General features: G+C 33.8%; 2 protein-coding genes across 5 annotated transcripts in view; one reads left to right on the forward strand and one right to left on the reverse strand.

Annotated features, from left to right (window-relative positions):
- Window positions 1–1,105: 1,105 nt before the first annotated feature.
- LOC123714541 (nucleoporin Nup43) lies at window positions 1,106–3,118 on the forward strand. Its single transcript, XM_045668827.1, has 3 exons — window positions 1,106–1,685; window positions 2,047–2,218; window positions 2,568–3,118. Exons 1-3 carry the CDS (start codon window positions 1,333–1,335, stop codon window positions 3,066–3,068), a joined length of 1,026 nt encoding a protein of 341 aa, XP_045524783.1. The 5' UTR covers window positions 1,106–1,332; the 3' UTR covers window positions 3,069–3,118.
- Window positions 3,119–3,540: 422 nt separating this feature from the next.
- Window positions 3,541–20,418, reverse strand: part of LOC123714226 (rho GTPase-activating protein conundrum) — a 79,951-nt gene continuing 63,073 nt past the window's right edge. For 3 of the 4 annotated variants that reach the window (XM_045668419.1, XM_045668420.1, XM_045668421.1), the window contains 10 exons: window positions 16,840–17,078; window positions 9,255–9,379; window positions 8,710–8,876; window positions 8,138–8,243; window positions 7,536–7,638; window positions 7,032–7,191; window positions 6,378–6,544; window positions 5,610–5,787; window positions 4,849–5,032; window positions 3,541–4,392 (listed from right to left, as the gene is read on the reverse strand). In XM_045668419.1, coding sequence (XP_045524375.1) covers window positions 4,218–4,392; window positions 4,849–5,032; window positions 5,610–5,787; window positions 6,378–6,544; window positions 7,032–7,191; window positions 7,536–7,638; window positions 8,138–8,243; window positions 8,710–8,876; window positions 9,255–9,379; window positions 16,840–17,078 — 1,604 coding nt within the window. In that variant the 3' untranslated portion in view covers window positions 3,541–4,217. Of the gene's footprint in view, window positions 4,393–4,848; window positions 5,033–5,609; window positions 5,788–6,377; window positions 6,545–7,031; window positions 7,192–7,535; window positions 7,639–8,137; window positions 8,244–8,709; window positions 8,877–9,254; window positions 9,380–14,584; window positions 14,822–16,839; window positions 17,079–20,418 lie in introns of those variants that run through there. The other variant, XM_045668422.1, reaches the window with a different exon arrangement.

Genomic DNA, 20,418 nt, shown 5'->3' on the forward strand with positions numbered 1-20,418 from the left:
TTTATACGTTCCAGACAACTAGAACGAAGTAATTAAAACCGATCGGAAAAATTACTACTAAGTAAAACGACCGACTACAAGTGACTTCGTCACTTTCAAATCTCTAGAAAAAAAATCCATAAACTTCATTCAACTTTTAGAAAATATTTCAATTATAATTCTTCCTTGAAGAAGTCAGTGAAAAAAAGGAGTTCTAAAGCCGTAATACACTAGGTGCAATGGAAAACCAACGGCTACTACGACTATTCTTACCGAGTTCAGGATAATACACTTCGTATTACGATGAGACAGTAAATGATAACTCTAACTCTGTAACCCGTTTTCTTTAAATACAACCAAAATAAGATATATGCAGAAGTGGTGTAAAACACATGTTTTTCTACATATTAGATTAATTAACACAATTGTACACAATTACGCTACTGCGAGCCCAATCCGGTACGAAGGTCACAGTGGAGTACGTGCGTAATCGCGTCGCTGTCTACCAGGCCTTTATTGCATTGAGGTTCGGCATCTGGGTTACACTCACAGCATTCTCTTTAAGTGTTCCGTAGGCGGTACATCGACGGCGATGTCAGCCTCCACCATAGCTATGTATGCACCCACCATATAGTATGACGAGAAGCGCTAGATCCAATTCAAAGGTGGTGGCTAGGGAGCTACGATCAGAGCTCCATGCCGGATAAACCTGTAAAGTATGTTGCGCTGTGTCATCTGCGAAACCAAACTCGTGATAAATGGGGAACGCCTCCCTTCTGACGACCCTGTGAAGTTATCCCTCGGACATTTGTACCTAACTGTCTAGACTCCTGTCCTGTGATTGGTTTTGAAACTCGTCCGTCTCCAACTATTTATGAGTTCAGGAAAGGGTTCAAAACCCTTGCTTTTACTATTTATCCTACGCCAATTAACATTAATAATATAAGTAGCTTATATTTTAACGTATGTTTAAAAAGTATAAATAATAAAGATTTTTTGTTAATTTTACTAAATTATTTTTCTGTTCGGCGTTAGGTAAAATGTTAATTTTAATCTAAAATAATTCTAAACCTTACTTTACCTACATTTTCTTACAACATTAAGCTTGCAACAGATCAGCCAACCAAATAGCAGATAACAGCTGTTATCTATGATCTGACTCCTGACATCCGCTTGTACTCTAACCTATGCGAAGTTAGTCAAAAATCAAAATCAACAATCAACAACCAACAATACTTAATACTACCGCATGAGTTTTATTTAATAATAATATTTGTAAATCCTGTACAAAACAATTCAAGACACTTAAACTTTTTCAGTTATTTGTCAGATAAGATTTTTAAATAGGAAACAATGTCTATCAACATTGAAGGAACATTTGTGTCACAAAAAATTAATAAAATTCGATGGATACCTGAAGAATATGTGGAAACTAAACACTTTTTTACTGGCAGTTGGGACGACGATGAAAACTCTGTAAAAGTTTGGACATTTGAGAGTGTCCATGATGATGAAAATGTGGAAAATCCGCGCGAGTTGTCAGAATATAAAGTGGCGGGAGATGTTACGGAAATAAAGCTAACTGATAAAAACAAAATTGCTGTGTCTTTATCCAACGGGGAAGTAAGGTTGCTAGAGATCAGTGCTTACGAAAGAAACAGCCCACTGAGAGAAATATACACATGGAGCAAATTACATCATATTAAGTAAGTTTCTACAACCATGATTTGTGTTGAACCAGTATTATTGACTGAGATTAGGTGAAAGACTGCTTAAATATTGTGTAGCATTATTTATTTCTATTTACAACTTTGTTGGACAACAAACAACAACAAAAAAATGATTTTCTATCCTTTATAACCTACCCAAATATGTTAGACTGTCACAGAAAATATTTGAAACTAGAATACCAAGACAAAATACTCTGTTAAAAGATAATTTTAAAGAAACCTATTATTTTAAAATTTTCCTAATTTACTCTTGAATTGTATTAGAATTAGTTCTATTTTTTTGTGTATTGGTAATTGCATTATATATTTGTATAATGTATTCTGATGGTGTTTTTAGTTCCGAAAGATGTTCTTGTACTGCCCTGGACACCTTTGAAGGTGATATAGTAACTGTAGGTGAAGATGAGAAAGTGAACATACTCAACGGCAGAAGGGGGGATGTAACTAGATCAATTTCAGATACTGACAGTTGTTCTATTCATTCTGTCTGTTTTCTTAAATTAAATGAGGTAAATAGCTTAAATGTTATAATATCAATCGCAACAAATAGTTTGCCATCCAGGTTTAGGAATATCGGTTACTTAAGGCAGGTGTCATGAAGTAACACCATATTGCTATAAAGCTACACTCCTTTAATGTATTTACTGGGAATTCTACATATTAAATATTACTATATTTTGTCTTTATTAAATATGAAAGTATTAATTTAAAACTTCCAATCTATAATAATACTTCCCAAATTTATAAGCTGCTGTTTTTTTTTAATATATTTTTTACCAACTTTTGTATATCCAAATATATATTTTAACAATTTACAACATATATTTTTATATTATATTTATAAGTATTATGATTTAGGTCATAACAGGAAATCTAAGAGGACATATGAAGATTTGGGATATCAAAAGAGATAGCAACAAACCTGTGGCGTCATTCCATTTTCCTGGCGAAGAAGTGGCAGCAACCTGCATTGTCCAACATCCAACTCAACCGCATATAATTTTAGCTGGTAGTGAATGTGGCTCTTTGGCAGTATGGGATTTACGTATGAACAAATTCCCTACTTCCCAATTAAGTGCACATTCATCCGGTGTTACTGAAATGCAATTTCATCCAGAAAACCCAAACAAATTAATAACATGCTCGTTGTATGGTGATGTATGGGACTGGAATATGGAATCATTGACAAAGAAATCTGGTGATAGCTATGTACCCCTAGATGACAAAGCTACAATGAATGTGACCTCGCTAATCCCCACTTTACATAAGGCAGTTAATTCAATCCACTGTAGTAAAGGAAGAGTATTGTGTGCTGCTGATAATGAAGCCATATATCTGATCAAAAATCTGAAATATTAGTTCTTCTTGTTATATATATGAGTTTGTTTTAAGAAAACATAAATTAAAAATCTGATGAAAAATTGGTGTTTTTTTGCAGTAAAGCTGATTCTGAGGTACAAGCTAGACCAAAGTTTTTAACATACAAAAAATAAAATTGGTCATTTAAGAAGCTTAAATTATAGAAATCACTAGGAAATTCAAATTCATTAATTTTAAAGAGTTTTCAAATAGCCCCCTTTAATAATCAAACTGCCCCCTCAGTGGGGCGTGAACCCACATTAGAAAACAGTGACCTAGATATTCTCTCAATAGTTAGAAATATAAACATTTGAATTCATTCATAGTCACAGCCCAGAATATGTTATGTCCATGATGTTGCTAGAGAGACATCTAAAATAAAGTCGTGAAAGATGAGTACTAAAGGCATAAAAATAAAATACCCACACAGGCCAAATAATTTAAAACAGACAGGATTTAAAAAATAACTCAATTTGAAATAATAATATATTTTTTTATAATTGGAAGTAAATATGCTTACATATAATATACATAACAAGTCAGTCTTTGCTTGCCTAGACAATTGTTAATTTTCATTATTTTCCCAGTTACTTGAACTTTTGTATTAAATTACATTGTAATAAACATTGGTACCACATTACAACGCCTTTTCCAAATGGTAACCGATCACTCAAATGGCACCACAAACATTGGCTTAACTAGTGTATTAGTGGAGGTATATAAACATTTTTCAAGTAAAGAAAAATTATAGTAATCAGAATATTCTGTTAGTTTAATCGTTAACAAATAAGATAAATCGTAAAGAATTAAGAATATGTGATTGGAAGTTACCTAGTCATGCCTAATACAGTCCCTAACACGCAATGGCTTAGCCTCAACTGGAATATTTATACTAAATTATAATATAAGTTATTTGGCTTCATATACCACTATACCTTAACATATGGAGTATACAATAAACAATATCACTCAATATCGTATCTTAAAGTTAGATTCGAATAGTCTACGTCATAGTCATTCAAATCGAATCAGGTATACTTAAACTATCAACATATTTAAGTATCTTTTCATCTAACATGCAAATAAGCACAGCACAATTCAAGCACCTTCCGGTCCATTCAACTAGTCACAAATTTAATTAAAGTAAAATCAAGTGTGATTATTTCGTCTGTGTTGGTGCGGTTTCCTCTGAGAGGCAGCGAGAAGTGAGGCAGGAACCGTCCATAGTTGGTCGTTCCATCGCATTAACGCTTCTGTGACATGACAGCTGTTTGCCGCTGTCGCTAACTGTGTTTCCAGACTGTCCGTCGGCTTCAGGAGAAGACTGGAAAATAAACATAATTAAGTTTTCTTCATAAAAATGCCAAAACCTGTTTCATAAATTAAAAATATTGATTATATTATTTGATACCTCTAAATATGCAATTGCCGTGACTATTTTATAATGGTATATTAACTGTATAGTTTCAACAAGTCTAACAATATAGGTTTAAGAGTTCAATTGCTAACAAATTTGATTTACAAATGTATCTGTAAGTTTTTAAGTGCAGGCAAATACTCCTAGGTTCGATGTTTTTATTCAACAATTTTGGATAATATTACAGGAAGATCATCTTAAGATAGACTGTATGACAGAAATGTATCCTTGTCTCAAAAATATAGTGAAACAAGTTTCCTTAAACACTTGCAAAGTGGCGTCGTATAAACTTAGACTAGATTTTATCAGAAGCCAGGTTAGTTGGTGAATTAATAAGGTGAGTGAGAATTAAAAACCATATACCTGGGTGGAAAAAGCGCCGGTGCAATAATCATAGCCACATTATGTTCGCTCATTTTGTTTGTATCACTCATCTCCACTATCTCTCGAACTAGCCGTAATATCTCCCGTAATGTTGCACGTTGTTCAGCCGGCAGAAGTAAAACTAGGAGATTTAGTGCACGGCCTTGGGTGCTGCCAGATAATGCTGTAATATTTAAAAAAGGAATAGTTATAATTTAAAAATGGAAGAGTAATATTATAAAAAAGCAATAGAAATATAATAAAAAAGAATAGTTGTATTATACAAAATGAATAGTTATATTATAAAAATGGAATAGTGAAAGAAACTACGCGAAAAGTCGGAACCCACTATCTTTTGTATATCTAAATTATGTACATATTTATTATTTATTCAACAGATTGTATTCGAAGGAATGATTACCGTCTAACAAGTTGGCCACAACTAAAATGTGCGTGTCGATATTTATGAAACAAAAAAAGTATAGCAAGGCATGTAATAGAGAAATCGAGACAAGGAAAGAATTTATATATAATTTGAATTTGTATACATTTGTGTTTTAAATGTTTTTGTATGTATCAATGTAAAATTACTTAAAATAAGGGTTTAATTAATTGAGTTGATTGAGTTAATTATTTTAATTTATCTCCCGGTGGCAAGGTATTCATCGAAGTGGCGCTATACTCTCGTTCTCGTAATTACGTTTCTGTTTCTTGATCATTAATCGCTTATGAACTTAAATATAAATTTGTTTGGCACATACCATACGTGTGATAGAACAGCCTGGCCAATTCCTGTGTCAGCGGAGGCTGCGGAAGCGCGCGGAGTAATCTCTTGAAGACTGCTGCAAGATCGTGTCCAGTGGCTCGGGACAGGGCCGACTGGACACCGCCACGCTCGCTGTACCACTGCTGCTCTATCAGTTGACAGAGCGATTCGATCTGAAATGTAATTATTTATTAGGAACTATGGATAAATTATAAGAAAATATAAATCGATTTTACTGTATTGTCGGGATCACTATAGATTTTTAGAATCGGAACTGGTCAAGTCATTTATTCCAATTAGACCACTTAAAATGGCACTTTTGAAGGTTAAATCAAATATAAAGATGATTCTAGTTGCCCCTTCCAAAAGGTAGTTTCGTGTCGAGAAGAATAGGCAAGAAACTCCATACTTATTCTTTTCAAATAGGATTTACAATATCAGGGGGCTTAGTCAAGATGCCTTAACAGTAGTGTGTGCAGAGAGTCGAAAACTAAATTTGTATGAGAATGACAGTTGGTGTCGACAAATTTATACAAAATTAGATCAGCAATCAACTTGATTTTGTCAAGGGTCTGTAATTGTCATATGGAGCACGATTTGACGAACGTATTACATTTACTGAGATGTATAAGTATTTTTCGACATTTGTAAAAATTTGTGATATTATTGATGAACTGTATTTTCTATTATATGTTCAAAACTATTTTAACTGGATTTTGGCAACGATTCCCAGTAAAGATTATAGTATATCTTTATTACAAACCTTATGCTTATTCCCAGGGACCCGAAGCAGTCCTTCATCTCTAGTCCTGTCCCGTAGCGCCTCAATGAGAGTCCTAATTATAGCTGGAACGGAGCTCCAAGTTTCTTCCCAAATGATCATATCCTTTCGAAGGAGTGTTTCAAGGGCCACTCCAAAAACGGCGCCGTCTGAAAATATACACGGAGATTATAATATTTACAACAATAAAATTAGCCACATAGTACAATTGCGCTTTTTTCACTGTACTCTTTGGTCTCTTTCTGTCAAATTGTGTTTCCGTTGTGACGAAAAGAGACAAAGCAGAAGCTGATATAGTTACTAGGCCGAAATGTTTCTTCCCGAAGCGCCTTTTGCGCAATTTATCTTTAATTTTAATTTGGTTATCAAAAACAAGACAAAAAAGTGAATATTATAGTTTTCAGTACTACCAATATTTATAAGTATAAGATTAGTTTGTGAACTTATACGGCTAACAACTGTAGAATTAAGGACTTATGGTCTCTGCCTGGATTGTACATCCTTATCCAGGCTCACTACCTCTCAAACCCAAAGTACTATCCGATTCATTAAGATAAATCATACTTGGCGACAATGACTAGAGCCTAACAGTCAACTGCTCGATAATCCTATAATTACCAGATGGTTTATTTATACCTTCTTTCCTCTTCTTCTTCGGAGGTTTTCTCTTGTGGAATGGGAGCGAGAACTTGTCGAATAACGCAGTCAATTCGAGCCAGAGTAGAGGCTGGAGCTTCTTGAACTGTGACTCTACTAAACTCTCGATGTCCACGGTGCTATCGTGTTCGGGCCATTCCTGTAATTAGCATGCTTACTTACAAAAACATGTAAATAACTTATGTCATACAGAAAAACAAGGGGACAGAATAAGTCTAGTTAAAAAAGCAGCTTCATATCGTAAATACCAACTCACGGCAACAGATGGCGTTAATAATAATATACTACCACTAAGTCTGTAAGTTTATACTAACATAATGGTGGATTTTTTATCTAAACAAATAAATAATAATAATAAATGAGTCGGTTTAATAACTGCGCCAATTCCGGATAGTGGTTATGAACCAAGCATAATCTGCTCGATTTATATAATAGTTTTTCTATTGAGCGTAGGCGATTGATGTCGTTTTTATCAAAGCTTACTTCGTCGTGTTCGAGCATCCGTCGGTCGAGGTTGAACTTGTGTTCGAAGCTGAGAGGCTGCGAAGACGCCGCGCTCTTCGTGCGAGATACAGGCGCGTGCTTCCTAAAAAGATATAAATCAATTTTAAGAGCAGCAATCTCCGATGTTGTTTTACTATATATACTGAGCGGTTTCTGTTATAAAAACTATGGAAAATTGTATGTTGAAGTATATTATAAAAACTAGATCGAGGGTAGGAAATTAAACACTCCATTAATTACTTGATTTACTATAATTCATTTCTTTATTAACTGTATTACTTCAACGATAAAAGAAGAATGCCCGTGCGCATGTGCCACAACTTGTTGTTCTATTCTCTACTGCGACTCGACCATCCCACTTCGAGCGAATGTTTGACGTCAATGCATAAACAACCGAACGAGTCAAATAAGAAACTATGGCACATGCGCGCTTGTAGCTTAAGAATATGATTATGTTTTTTTTTTAGAATTCAATTAAATAATAAGCTAAAATACGAATGAATATCTTTAAAATTATTTTACAATGTCATAGCTAAAAGATAGAAGGTTATATTTAGCTTGAGCCTAGTAAAATTACTTACATAAAAACATCGTTTTCTTTGAGTATGGAGCCATTAATCCGCTCCTTGCCAATCCTAGGGCCTTGTACGGTCCCATAGCGTTGGTAGCCAAGGAGCTCTATGCCTTCTGTAATTAAACACATTATTATTAACGAAACTGTACTAAAACTTCATACTAAACGATAAAGGAATTATAATTATAATATAGGTTTATATTAAACCAAAGGCATATCAAAATAGGTTTACTTCCCTAAGAATCCAACCCAGGCGAAGGTCCTTGGACACATATCAATGTTCGACTGTATGTTATTCGTTACGTGCATAGAAATCTGAATGGTTTCTTATTGTTGCATTTTAATAAATAGTCTGCGTAAATTAGTAATATACTCTGTTTGTTGATCGTCATTTACTACACGTATGTATGTATGTGGACTGTAGACTCTCAATAGGTCCGTTGTGCGTAAAGTCCTGGCTAACTAAGCCAGCCTTCCAAAAGCACAGAAGCCTCCTGGGTACTTCGCAGGCTTCACGGAGCGACCTCACTGTTACTACACGTTTGAAGTAATGAAATAATGGCTATGTGATATACTGACCAGTATTAGAAGCGATATCAGCCCAATGCAGCTCGTTGGGCTTGAACAACTCGTGGCCGGGCCGAGGTGGGGAATTCGGCGCGGGAGGGGAGAGGCGCGCGCGTCGCCCGCTCGGAGCCGACGGAGTTCGCGCGATCGGTGCGTGCGTGCCCGTTGGGTAACTGTCACTGTGGTATAAAATATTAAGTAATGACTTACTACTACGGGATTGTGTTATGCTATTAGTATTCTTACACGCATTTATTCATAGACACATAAACAGTCCTTTTACAGCGTTAACTGACTGACTTATCTCCTTTTGGAGCGAAGACACAATTTCACAGAATAACGAAACAAAAACTGTGTAATCTATAAAGAAGCGTATTAACTACTAGTGCCTTATATATAGAAATAACAGAACGTTGTAGCATCTTAACTTCAAATCTGGAAATCTACAATATTAAATTATTCAGTTTGGTTTACAGTCGAATAAGCCTTCATCTTGCACTTATTTCCAGGGTTATAAAGTTATAAGAACTAAAATAATATAAGAGGAATTTACTTACACAAAGTCAGGCGGTGTGGCAGCATCTGCCCATTCAGTTGGGGGACTGCCTGATCCGCCGCTCGGCAGCGAGTCCAGAGAATCCGGGGTCGCACTACGCGACCTAGGCTCGCTGCCACTTGAGTTCTGTAACGAAAGTTCAGTAATCTTGTTAATCTATCATTGATAGACAGGATATACGATACCTTATATGTTCAACTCTAACTGTAGGTTGGAATGGAAAACTAACATAACTTTTTAACCCATTAAAATACACACATGTATAACACTTTCCAATTTTATAGCAAAATGAAACATTAGTTTTAAAACACAGCCAACAAAAGTTAAACTCACTGAATACGAGTAATTGTTATTTTGTTGGAAACGAGCGTTCATCACACGTGAGAACACTTTACAAAACATTCACTTTGCTACCGAAATGTATATAGCATGTAATTACTACATTACATTTTGTATTTATCATCCTTTTATGACACTATGATGAATATATTATATTATATATAATAGCCTCGTTGTATGTATAAAAAAATATAAACGATTATACAACAATTAGTAACCTTCACCAGTATAATACTCGAAACAGAACTAATCAAAGCGTACGTCCAACCAGGCTCCAGAAGATAAACCACTCCTTATATGGAAATTGTATTCGTTTTTACAACTAACTCCCAATTATCACACAAAACTCAAACAAAACCTCTTAATCGTAAATTAATCAATAAAGCTTTAATAAATTTGACGAATAATTAAAGGATTAGGCCTTGGGATTGATTTGCTCCAGTTTAAACAACGTGTATGACTCAAAACTTGGCGATTAAAAAGAGGGGCGGAGAGTTTCTTGCCAGTTCTTCTAGTCCGCTCTTTAGTAGAGGAGCCCAGATTTTCTAAGGGGATGTTAAGTGAACCAACAAAAACGATCTCGTATTTTTGTATCAAAATATTTATTAAATCATTGAACTTAATTCATTAATAAGCTCAGGAAATAGCAAAAAATGTATGTTGTTCAAGTAGAACTTGTATTTATTATATAATGATTTAAAAAATGATTTAAAAAATCAGTAACCGGAAGAACCGGTTTACATTGACGATATTCTAAAACGATATTTATACATTTTTCTAACGATTCTAATGTAAATTTTATTGATTTTTGCAAAGTAGTTTCACCACAATATACATACTTTATGTTAATATTACTTATAGTTAATATTTTTAAACGAATATAGGCATCATGCAGCCGCACATACTAACTTTATCGACGAATTTTTCTTACTTTCGGTCTGTGGAAATCGTCTTTATATATTTTTCGCAATCCTTGAATTATTTCCTTCGAAATAAAAAATATATTTTTTTACAATTTTGCAGCCCTCCTCATTCTTTATGTCACTTGCAAATTGTCAGATTAGTGAAATATACACTTTTCAACATGTTATTAACTCCCCCTACTTTAATCTGACGCGCTCGAGAATTCCTCTTTTTTTATACTAGTCTGATCCTTTATCCTTGACGGGCGGCCGTATATATGGGGTTCATATTTGGTGGAGGTACTTTACTGGGTACAAGGTATCCCCCTGTATATTAATCTGTGACGCTGTAGTAAATCCCGAAATCCCTGGGGTCCCCTACTAATACGCCCTTGACTTGCGAACTGGTAGTAAATGTAAATTTAGAATCAATTTAACATCATCTCTGTCATAAGTGTACCTACTTGGTTACCTATATGAATAAAGTTACAGCGATAATGTAATTCATAGGCCGTATTATTCAATCTGAATGCTCTGTAATGAAGCAATTATAGTACTCCAAAAAGTAATTGAATACTATTCTTAAAATATTAAATAATACATTATATATTTGATTTTGTAAATATGTAAATGTGTGATGTTCACGCGAATTTATATTATTTTGAAAGTCTGGTGCGCTTGTCCCAGCAATAAAGATAATAGTTTGTGTCGTGAGACCGATTAAATAACAATTAAACGAATAAATTTTGCGTTATTTGTTGAATTTCAGCAATTATGTTTTCCTTTCAATATAGGATGTTAACCCACATGTGTATCCTGTTGTACGTTTAACGCGAATCACATTTAAGAAAAAATTATGTGGCTTTAAAGTCTATACGTATATATATCTTTGAGTTGAATTTTTATTTATGTGGTGAATTTTTTTTAGGTGATGTTAAATGATACCGCCATAGACACACATTACCAGAGGGCTCGCAAGTGCGTTCCTGGCATTTTTATTAAAAAAAACAAAGGACATTGATACTCAGTAATGGCATTCTAGGACGGTGGAATTACATAAATGAAAAAAGTTTGCTTAGTAGTATGCAAATTCTAAATTTAATAAAAAACAATCATACAATCGCACATGTAAGAATTATGGTCCAGCAAAAAGCAACTAAACATCCGGTCACAGCGGATATGTCGAAAAACCAGTGTCCACTGATTAGGAGACACGCCGGCTGCAATACAACCTTGTCAATACGACCTTGATCATACGAGTTTTGATTAAAATAATCTATATTTTAATAGATTTCTGTACTATTAATAGCAATTTTGTTTTTGTTTCATTCAAGATGTTTATGGACATATTGTGGTAAGGAAAAAGCAAGCAATCCGAGCAATTCTCCTGTTCCCTGAAGTCGTGAACCAGCGGCCCTTGTTCTTTTGAAATCAAGTTTAAAATAATAGTTGTATAGAATTAATGTTTACAATTTATGCAATAACATAATTGGAAGGAATATTCTTGTTACATTTTGATCGGCATCTAACCTACCGAGGTTTACAATTCGGTATTCGAATAAAAATGATTTTTTTTAAATACACACATACACATATATGTGTGTATGACTCTCATCCCTGAGGTCGTAGGTTCGATCCCTGCCTGTGCACCAATGGACTTTCTATGAGCGCATTTAACATTGGCTCGAACGTTGAAGGAAAACATGGTGAGGAAACTGGCTTGCCTTAGACCCACAGAAGGCTGATCACCTACTTGCCTATTAGATTAACAAATGATCATGTAACAGATACAGAAATCTGAGGCCCTAAAAAAGCTGTTGCGCCATTGATTTTTTTGTATATCGAAATACATAACGCAGCGTGGCAATTAAAACATGACGCGGCCAACCTCGTGTTTAATTAAATCACAAGCATTCCTTTTTGTATTCTAAGGGTGAATGACTGTTCTGGGAAGAGGATACGTGAATAACGCCATGTTTTTAACTGGAACTTACGTACTGCAGTTGAATTATAATGTTATTGTTGCGAGTGCACACAACCACAACGAACATCTGTGTGGTACTAGTCGGCTTTCTAAGTTAAGCGCCCTTTAATCCGCTTTCAGTTTTTTCTCCTCGAAGAGCGAGAAATGATTAAAAATGTATTGAACTTTTGGTTACATGGTAAATAACGCCTTTCCGATTTATGTTATTATTAAAAATATTTGCCTTAGAAGCTTAATGGTTAATTGGCGCAAAATAAGGAGCTCTTCGGTTCGATTCTCTATAAAATAATTATTAATTAAGACATCCATGATAACTGGTTAATAACTAAGTGTTTTTTTTTGTAATAGGAGGCAAACCGGCAGGAGGCTCACCTGATGTTAAGTGATACCGCCGCCCATGGACACCGACATTGCCAGAAGAACCGCAAGTGCGTTGCCGGCCTTTTAAGAATTGGTTTGGAAATGCTTCAGTGGGCATCTGGTTCCACACAGTGGTGGAGCGTGGCAAGAACTGTCTCAGTTGTAGAACGACGGACGTCGATATGATACGGATGGTATTTTATATATTGACTTGACGTCCGATGATGAAACTCAGCTGCAGGTATTAGACGGAACAACTGCTCTGAACACTCCCCATGGTAAATGCGATAGAAGATGCAGAGAGAAAATTTATTTATTTCATTTTCAAGACTCTAACTTTACACAAATCATTTATCATGACGGCTTCCGTGTTGATTATCAAATTAGTAAACTAATAAAATTAACCGTTTCGAGTTATTTGACCTACATTTAATTACCCATTCCGAATTAATAAATCGAGGTTAGATAAAATTAGTATTATCCCTTCTCCGCCGCACAAGGTAACTCAAATTTAATTTATAACAGTTATAACGTGAAAAATCACCGGTCAAATTTGACCATAGACCTTAGTTTTTATGTCTATATAAACGGGTATTCATGTTTCTTATTCGTAACATACATAACTTTAGAATAGAAATGTTTTAAGGAAAAATTTACGACCTCAGTAGCGAGAAATCATTTCTTTATTTGGATCTAGTCTGGGTTACTTGTTTTCATAATTTCTATTTTCCCCGGAATCGAACCTTGGTTCCAGTCCATAGCAGTTTCAATACGTCATCAACCAAGATACGGTGGTATCGTATAATCGATATGCATATTGCTCGCGTGCAGTTGAAGCGAAACAAAACCTTCGAAAAATGAAAACATTATTTCCTTCGTATATAATTAAACTAATTCGTTAATTTTCGCACTACATGTACAGGATTATATATTTTCACTATAGCTTTATAATAATCACTGAACAAGTTTTTTTTTATTATTACTCTGAGATGGAATTTTCAAAGCGCCAAATTTTTCTAATAGACTTTTTGTATTAGCATTGTCATATCATACTTAAATTGTTCATATTACTGGCAATTTACAGTTATATCTTTTATTTAATTAAATAAATTCCTATTACCAACACTGTCCGATATAATATATAATTATACGTTTCAGAAAAAAACATGTAAATAAAAACAATATCGTGAATATTTAAAAATAGCTTGTAATTTTTTTTCATAGTTCAAGTACCTACAGTACCCACATAATAACCTTTGATTAATCTATTATCTTTTAAAGGATTTCCAATAAGTTATCACTAAGAGCTATTTCTAATTCTTGTTATCAGCGCATAATTCTTTACCACTTTTGTTTATCTTAATGGGTTAAGATTTACGTACAAGTCTCTAATTGGACTGTCCTACTATCGAAGATCCCAGCATAGCAGAATTTAAAAAAGTAATTTATGGCGAGTGCGTCTGAGAAACAAGTAACCATAAAAAAATAACAAAATGCCTAAACCGTTTACCAGTGATTCTAAAACTTAACCTTATCAAGATATGAATGAACAGAAGAATAATATAAAAGCAGCAAGCGAAGACAGTCATCCAAACATTGTAAAATATTAATGGCATAGCTAACTTAGCTGATATAATTACTGATGAAATGATATTGCATTAACTGATAATGAAACGCTAACGTTGCTATAACATTGTAATATACAGAAGATTAAGAAAATGAAAGGAATAATTGTTGACGCCATACCATTATATCAAGATACGACCGCACCAACGCCAATCCCCGACAATTCCCCATCTTCTCGCAAACCTTATGTCTCATTGTATCACAAATCATTGTCACAACACACATCCACTCCGCACAACAAACACTGGTAATATTGCGTTTTGAAATTCGCCGGACGCCAGGCAATTTTCAACGTCCGTTAACACAATAATTTTTACGTAATTAAAAGGGATATTTGGACGACCGTCCTCGGCTGACATAGACAACAAATTGATTCTAATGACAGTCTAATGAGTCCATTACCACCTGGAAATATTTCTGGTGCCTGACAGAATTAAAGGAATCGATTATAAAAAGTTTTATGAGGCGATTAATAGGTCCCGTTGTAATAAATTTGATTTTATTGAACTACTGTGCGTTAGTAAGTTACGTATAGTAAAACACAGTTACACACTGGTACTTGTTCATCAGCCGACGGAAGCACAAACAGTGTTGTCTTGCATCCTACTTTTACGTTATAAGGTACAATAAAAAGACATCTCGCAAAGTGCTGACTTGCAAAATCGCATATTTTCACCGATTAACCCAGTGTTAAGACGATTTGGCGCAATATACCATTAAAATGAGCGATTCACGTGAAGCATCGTGAAATACTTAGCGTAATGACACTTACATTTGTGGAGTATGTCAGTATAATGCTTTTATTTTAGTTCACTTGAAATTCGGTCAAATATTTTGTATGTTCTAAGAACGTTTCTTGTCACGGAACATTTATATGACAAAGCGTGTCATGCATTTGCCATTATAACTTAGTGGTCAGTGTTTGACTGAACCCTATGTCACGAAGATGGACAAATAGCAATTTCAATAGTGATTAGTCGACGGGTCTGTATCAGTCTGGAGAACATATCTAACCTTATTCGATTTTGATATTGACCTCCCAAGATTATGCACTTAAAAAATAACTGCAAAATTACCGCAATAAACAATAAAATACACGAAAATACTAGAAAGTGATTCGTGACTATTTCACCTCGCTTTTGAAAGTCACAGGTGTAAAATTGAGTGTCAACAGTTTATATAATGGTTTATTTAACCAGACACCGAGGCGTCTAGTTGAAAAAGGTTAAATTAACGAAGAATTTGGTTGCTACCTTGTTACATTGACTTTTAAGTTATACATATATCACTTATAGCTTATCAACTTTTTACTTAATGTAGGGTCTATTTCACAGTATATGGATAAGTTCTACATAAGTTCCACATAAGCTATTTATTACTTATTGGTAGGATAAACATTATTGTTGCGTTTCATGACTGTCGGATAGCGTTACTCGTCACATAAAGTCCAACTTATGATGAGTCCCATGAAACGCGAAGTGACTTATAAGAACTTTTATCTTCCAAATAATTTATGTGTTGCAAAGCTATTTGGTACTTTATCGATACATTGGGAAAAGACCCTTAGTCAACTAAACTGAAATTAACATTTTGATGTGAGAAAAATGCGGCTAAAACCTCAAAATCAAAATATTATTTGTTTATATAGGTATAAATGTTATAAACTTCAAGAAAAAGGATGCAAATAAAAAGTAAATACCATACGGTGTCGAGACCCTTGGTCCTAACCAAGGGTCTCGACAGCCTCATAGCACTAGGGTGCTATAAGGCTTTTTAAGGGAATAACTAAAAGGTTAGTCACAAGTAGTAACATCACATTAGACCGAAGAGCTGGACGCTACCTCGTAGATGAATTGGCAATATTTTTATAGGCATCAAGAATTATCTACTCGAGAGATTTCGCTACAGACCAGACACCACGTATCCACAAACAATATAACATTTTAATTAATATGTATTGAATGAGTTGTAGCTTCTCTTAGCCTGAAAATTCACAACAGAGGTCACTATTGTTTATTCAAGATATCAGATAACAGTGAAATGAGATTTTGTTTCACGTAGACTATAAAATTAAGATAGTGTCAACTTTTAATTCAACTTTCTCATTTAAGACCTCTCATTTGATAGAAATTTAAAGAATTTAACCGTTTTATTGAAATCTAAATAAAATAAGTATTCATGACAATTCTCAGATTCGTATTCTTTAAAAAGAAAAGGGGGCCAAGGTGCCACTGGTCAATAAATTAGAAATTCAAAATTATTCTTTATTTTGTTATAAATTTTCACTTTATATTTCATCCAAACGACTTGTCTATTACGATTTCGATTGAGTAATTTCTTTCGTTTTATTAAATGAATATATGTATACCACTCACCTCTAAATCACGGAAGACATCCCTTATATCAGGTTTCCTGGCGCGTGTAGCAGCCTTTTTTCGTCTAACAGTTCTATTGAGACGTCTGACTCTTCGCCTCACGGCGGCCGCTTGTTCCCGCGGCAAGGGCCGGACAGCCTCACCCAACTGGGCCTCCGTCACCTCCAGGCCAGCCTGGAATGGCGCCGCGAGAGATCCTAGACCAGCCGCCTGGAGCCATTCTGTTTCTAATTCGCCTTCTGTTAAAGAAATAACACTGTTAATAGAAGCATATAATGCTTTTTTAGGTATGAACAGAGCTCACAATACCTATCACAGATTTGTATATAGATTTAATGAAACCTATCCGACAGTTATTTATACTTTAATAGTACAATTTAGTTATTATAATTTATTAGAAATATGTTCATAATTGTATTGATATTTAAGTTTGTAATATCATTGTGCAGGCCCTCATCCAGAGGACATATATAGAGTATAAGGCAGTATCATTCCACATTATGAAAGATTACGGTATCAACAAACCTTAAAACATATAAAGCGTTTTTGTAAAGGACTTATTATAATAAAATCGTGCCTCGAAAAACCTTTAGTACATTTAAAATTAATGATTTAAAAATTGCACAGGAAACGAATCATATCTAAGTGTACTGGAACCATAATACAATAATGATACACTTTTTACAGTATCCAACAAAAACCATTATAATATCGTCCTTCAGATGTTTTTCGGGTACAATTAGTATTTTTTCTAAACTATTATCTTATATTTTCAATCAAAAGTCAACCGTAACTTATCGCAATAAAGGTCCTAATTCTGTGCGAATAAAAGTTTTTTCGATGATGTATCAAATCAGCACAAAGTAAAACATTTAACAAAAAACCTGACATAGGTTAAGAAACTCGTGATGTTGCTGGTTATGAAATTATATTTCATTGTTAAATTTGAAAATGAATGAAATTCACGTAAAAACGTTATTACTAATTATTATTAAAACTAAATATTTCCTTAATACAATAAGAACTTTGGTTTAATACTTTTTTAATTAAACTTCTTGAAAGAGAATGTATTACATTATTTACATAGCTACTTTTTAGTTCTTTAATATACACATATTTATTTCTATACTAGAGGACCCGGTTAACATCGTATCACCTACAGATTTTTGTATAAAACAGTAATTCATTTTTTTAAAACAGGCCATAGATATCCGACCTCATACTACAACTATGAAACACAAGTTTCTGAAGGCATCTATAATATATAAAATCAACAGATTGACAATTTTTTATTTCAAAAAAGACATTAAAAGGCCGGCAACGCACTCGCGAGCCCTCTGGCGTTGAGAGTGTACATGCCTGTTTGACAGTTTTTGTTTTATAAAAAATTAAAAAAAAACCGAACTGGGAAGAGTTTTTACTGGAAAATTTATTTGTCATTTGTAGTATTTATAATTACTTATTATTTATGTTTTTCCTCTTAAAACTTCGACGAACTTCCAAAAATATTTAAAGATCAAAATTATCCAAAACGTTCCAGCCATTCTTGATACAAACTTGAGACAAACGAACAGCAATTTATTTCCTTCTGCAATGTTTTAAATCTGTTTGTCAACTTAATGACAGACTTCTTAATGATGACCCGTCGGTTGTTTAACCGAAACGATAATGTTATAAAATCGCGTTATATCCGTAAATATAATTTTCCATTGTTTTACCCAAGTAAAGGCACAGCAAAAGCCTTATACGTAGTTATCACAAATATTCAGAATATAACATTCAAAGAGTTTATACTTATCGTATTAAAATCAACTTCTCATTCCGCGTGCATCACTCGAATTCTACGTGATCTTAAGATGAGGTCATTCAAAATAACTGTTTCAAAGACCCACACTTCATAATTGTTAATAGTACGAAACCACCGTTATCGAAATGGTCATCTAAATAAGGATGACAAAAAATATAATAATTGTATGCTTTATCTAGGCTAGGCGGAGGCGAGCGTTATTTGAAATTGTACAATTCTTTTGTTCTAAATTTTTATCATGAAGCTTAAAAACGTATTACCGCCCACGTTGTACAGTATTGTGCATTTTTTATCTATTCGTTTGTTTGTCAATCGGTATTTCTAATACGATACTATTGTTTTCGTTCCTTAATCCTGAAATGAGGCTAATAATAAATAAAAGTTCGCGGTTGTACATGTGTATTGATGCCATTAGATAGTATGAATGTTATAGTGGAATAAAATTTTAAAAAACAATATAAATTATAAATATTGTGTTATTTTATGAATCATTAATTAAGTTAAACAAAGGATATATAAATTAAAACTGATCCGTCGTGTGTTTATTTAGGCCGTGACAAAGTAAAATAAGTCTAGTTTTACCAGAAGCAGTAAATTTCAATTAATTATTGTCTAACGAGGATGCAGCTACGTTTCTAAATATACATTTTGAGTCAGCGGTTAACGCACGCTTAGTTTGGTTTAAATTTAACTAAAGGGTTTAGGTTAAATGTTACTGGCAGTTATAACTTTGCTGTGGCAAGTGTTTTATAGAATCATAAGTAACCAAGATAAATGATTATTTTTATTGTTAAAATCACAAACACGGTAACAAATTTTAAGATTAACTATTAACAATACAATTGCGCTTCTCGGACAAGTCATTTTAACCTCATGGTAAGGATGCTTTATGTCCGTATATCTAACTAATGAAAGATGAATGAACACGTAGTATTATTAAATACAATATATTATATTTATGTTCAAAGATATGGGCGTCGCGTTAGTTTGTGGTAAGTAATCGTTCTTAAATTACAAAACCACTGGCAGTAGTAGCTGTTATTATCATGAGTATCCGATAGCTGTGATAAAACTTTAGCATCAGCTGTTCTCCGCCTCCTATCTATATATATATATAGGTCTGTGATGTGCAGACATTTTTGTCTTATTTCTGAAGTTTCCGATTACAAATTGACTTTAAACAGTTCATATACTATATACAGGTTCCGTCTGATATTTAATTCTGAGAACTAAAAGTATATCTAAGCACGAAGAATTTCTATCGCTTGATAGTTCAATTACATGGAGCCTCCACAACATTAAGCTGTTAACATTAACGAGCCTGACAGACAGACAGATTGCCTGCGCTATTAGACCACCTACAGTCACTCAATTTGTAATACACTACACCAGTCTTCTTTTTTTGGTCGTCGTTCCATATGAATTCATTTAATTTTTGCTTAAGATTTTTTTTTCGCTCTTTTTGGAGTTTCTTTCGCTTGGTTAGTTAATAAGCCAAATTCAGTGAACCTAATGTTCATTTCCGTCAAATAATGAAGCACGTAACCAAAACAATAAGCAAATCAACACAGGAAAGAGTGAGTACCTACTATAATCTAGACTACCAACTCTAAAACATCAACACTATATTGTAGGAACAATCTTGCACTTTGTTTTATTAAAAATATATTTACATTTATAAAAAGTCAAAAACACAAAAGTTTTGCTTATCATCAAAAAATAGACAACAATATCATTTTATCTACACAAAGAACACAATGGCAGATTGTTTA

The sequence above is a fragment of the Pieris brassicae genome, chromosome 9 (genome assembly GCF_905147105.1).
Source record: "Pieris brassicae chromosome 9, ilPieBrab1.1, whole genome shotgun sequence".
NCBI lineage: Eukaryota > Metazoa > Arthropoda > Insecta > Lepidoptera > Pieridae > Pieris > Pieris brassicae.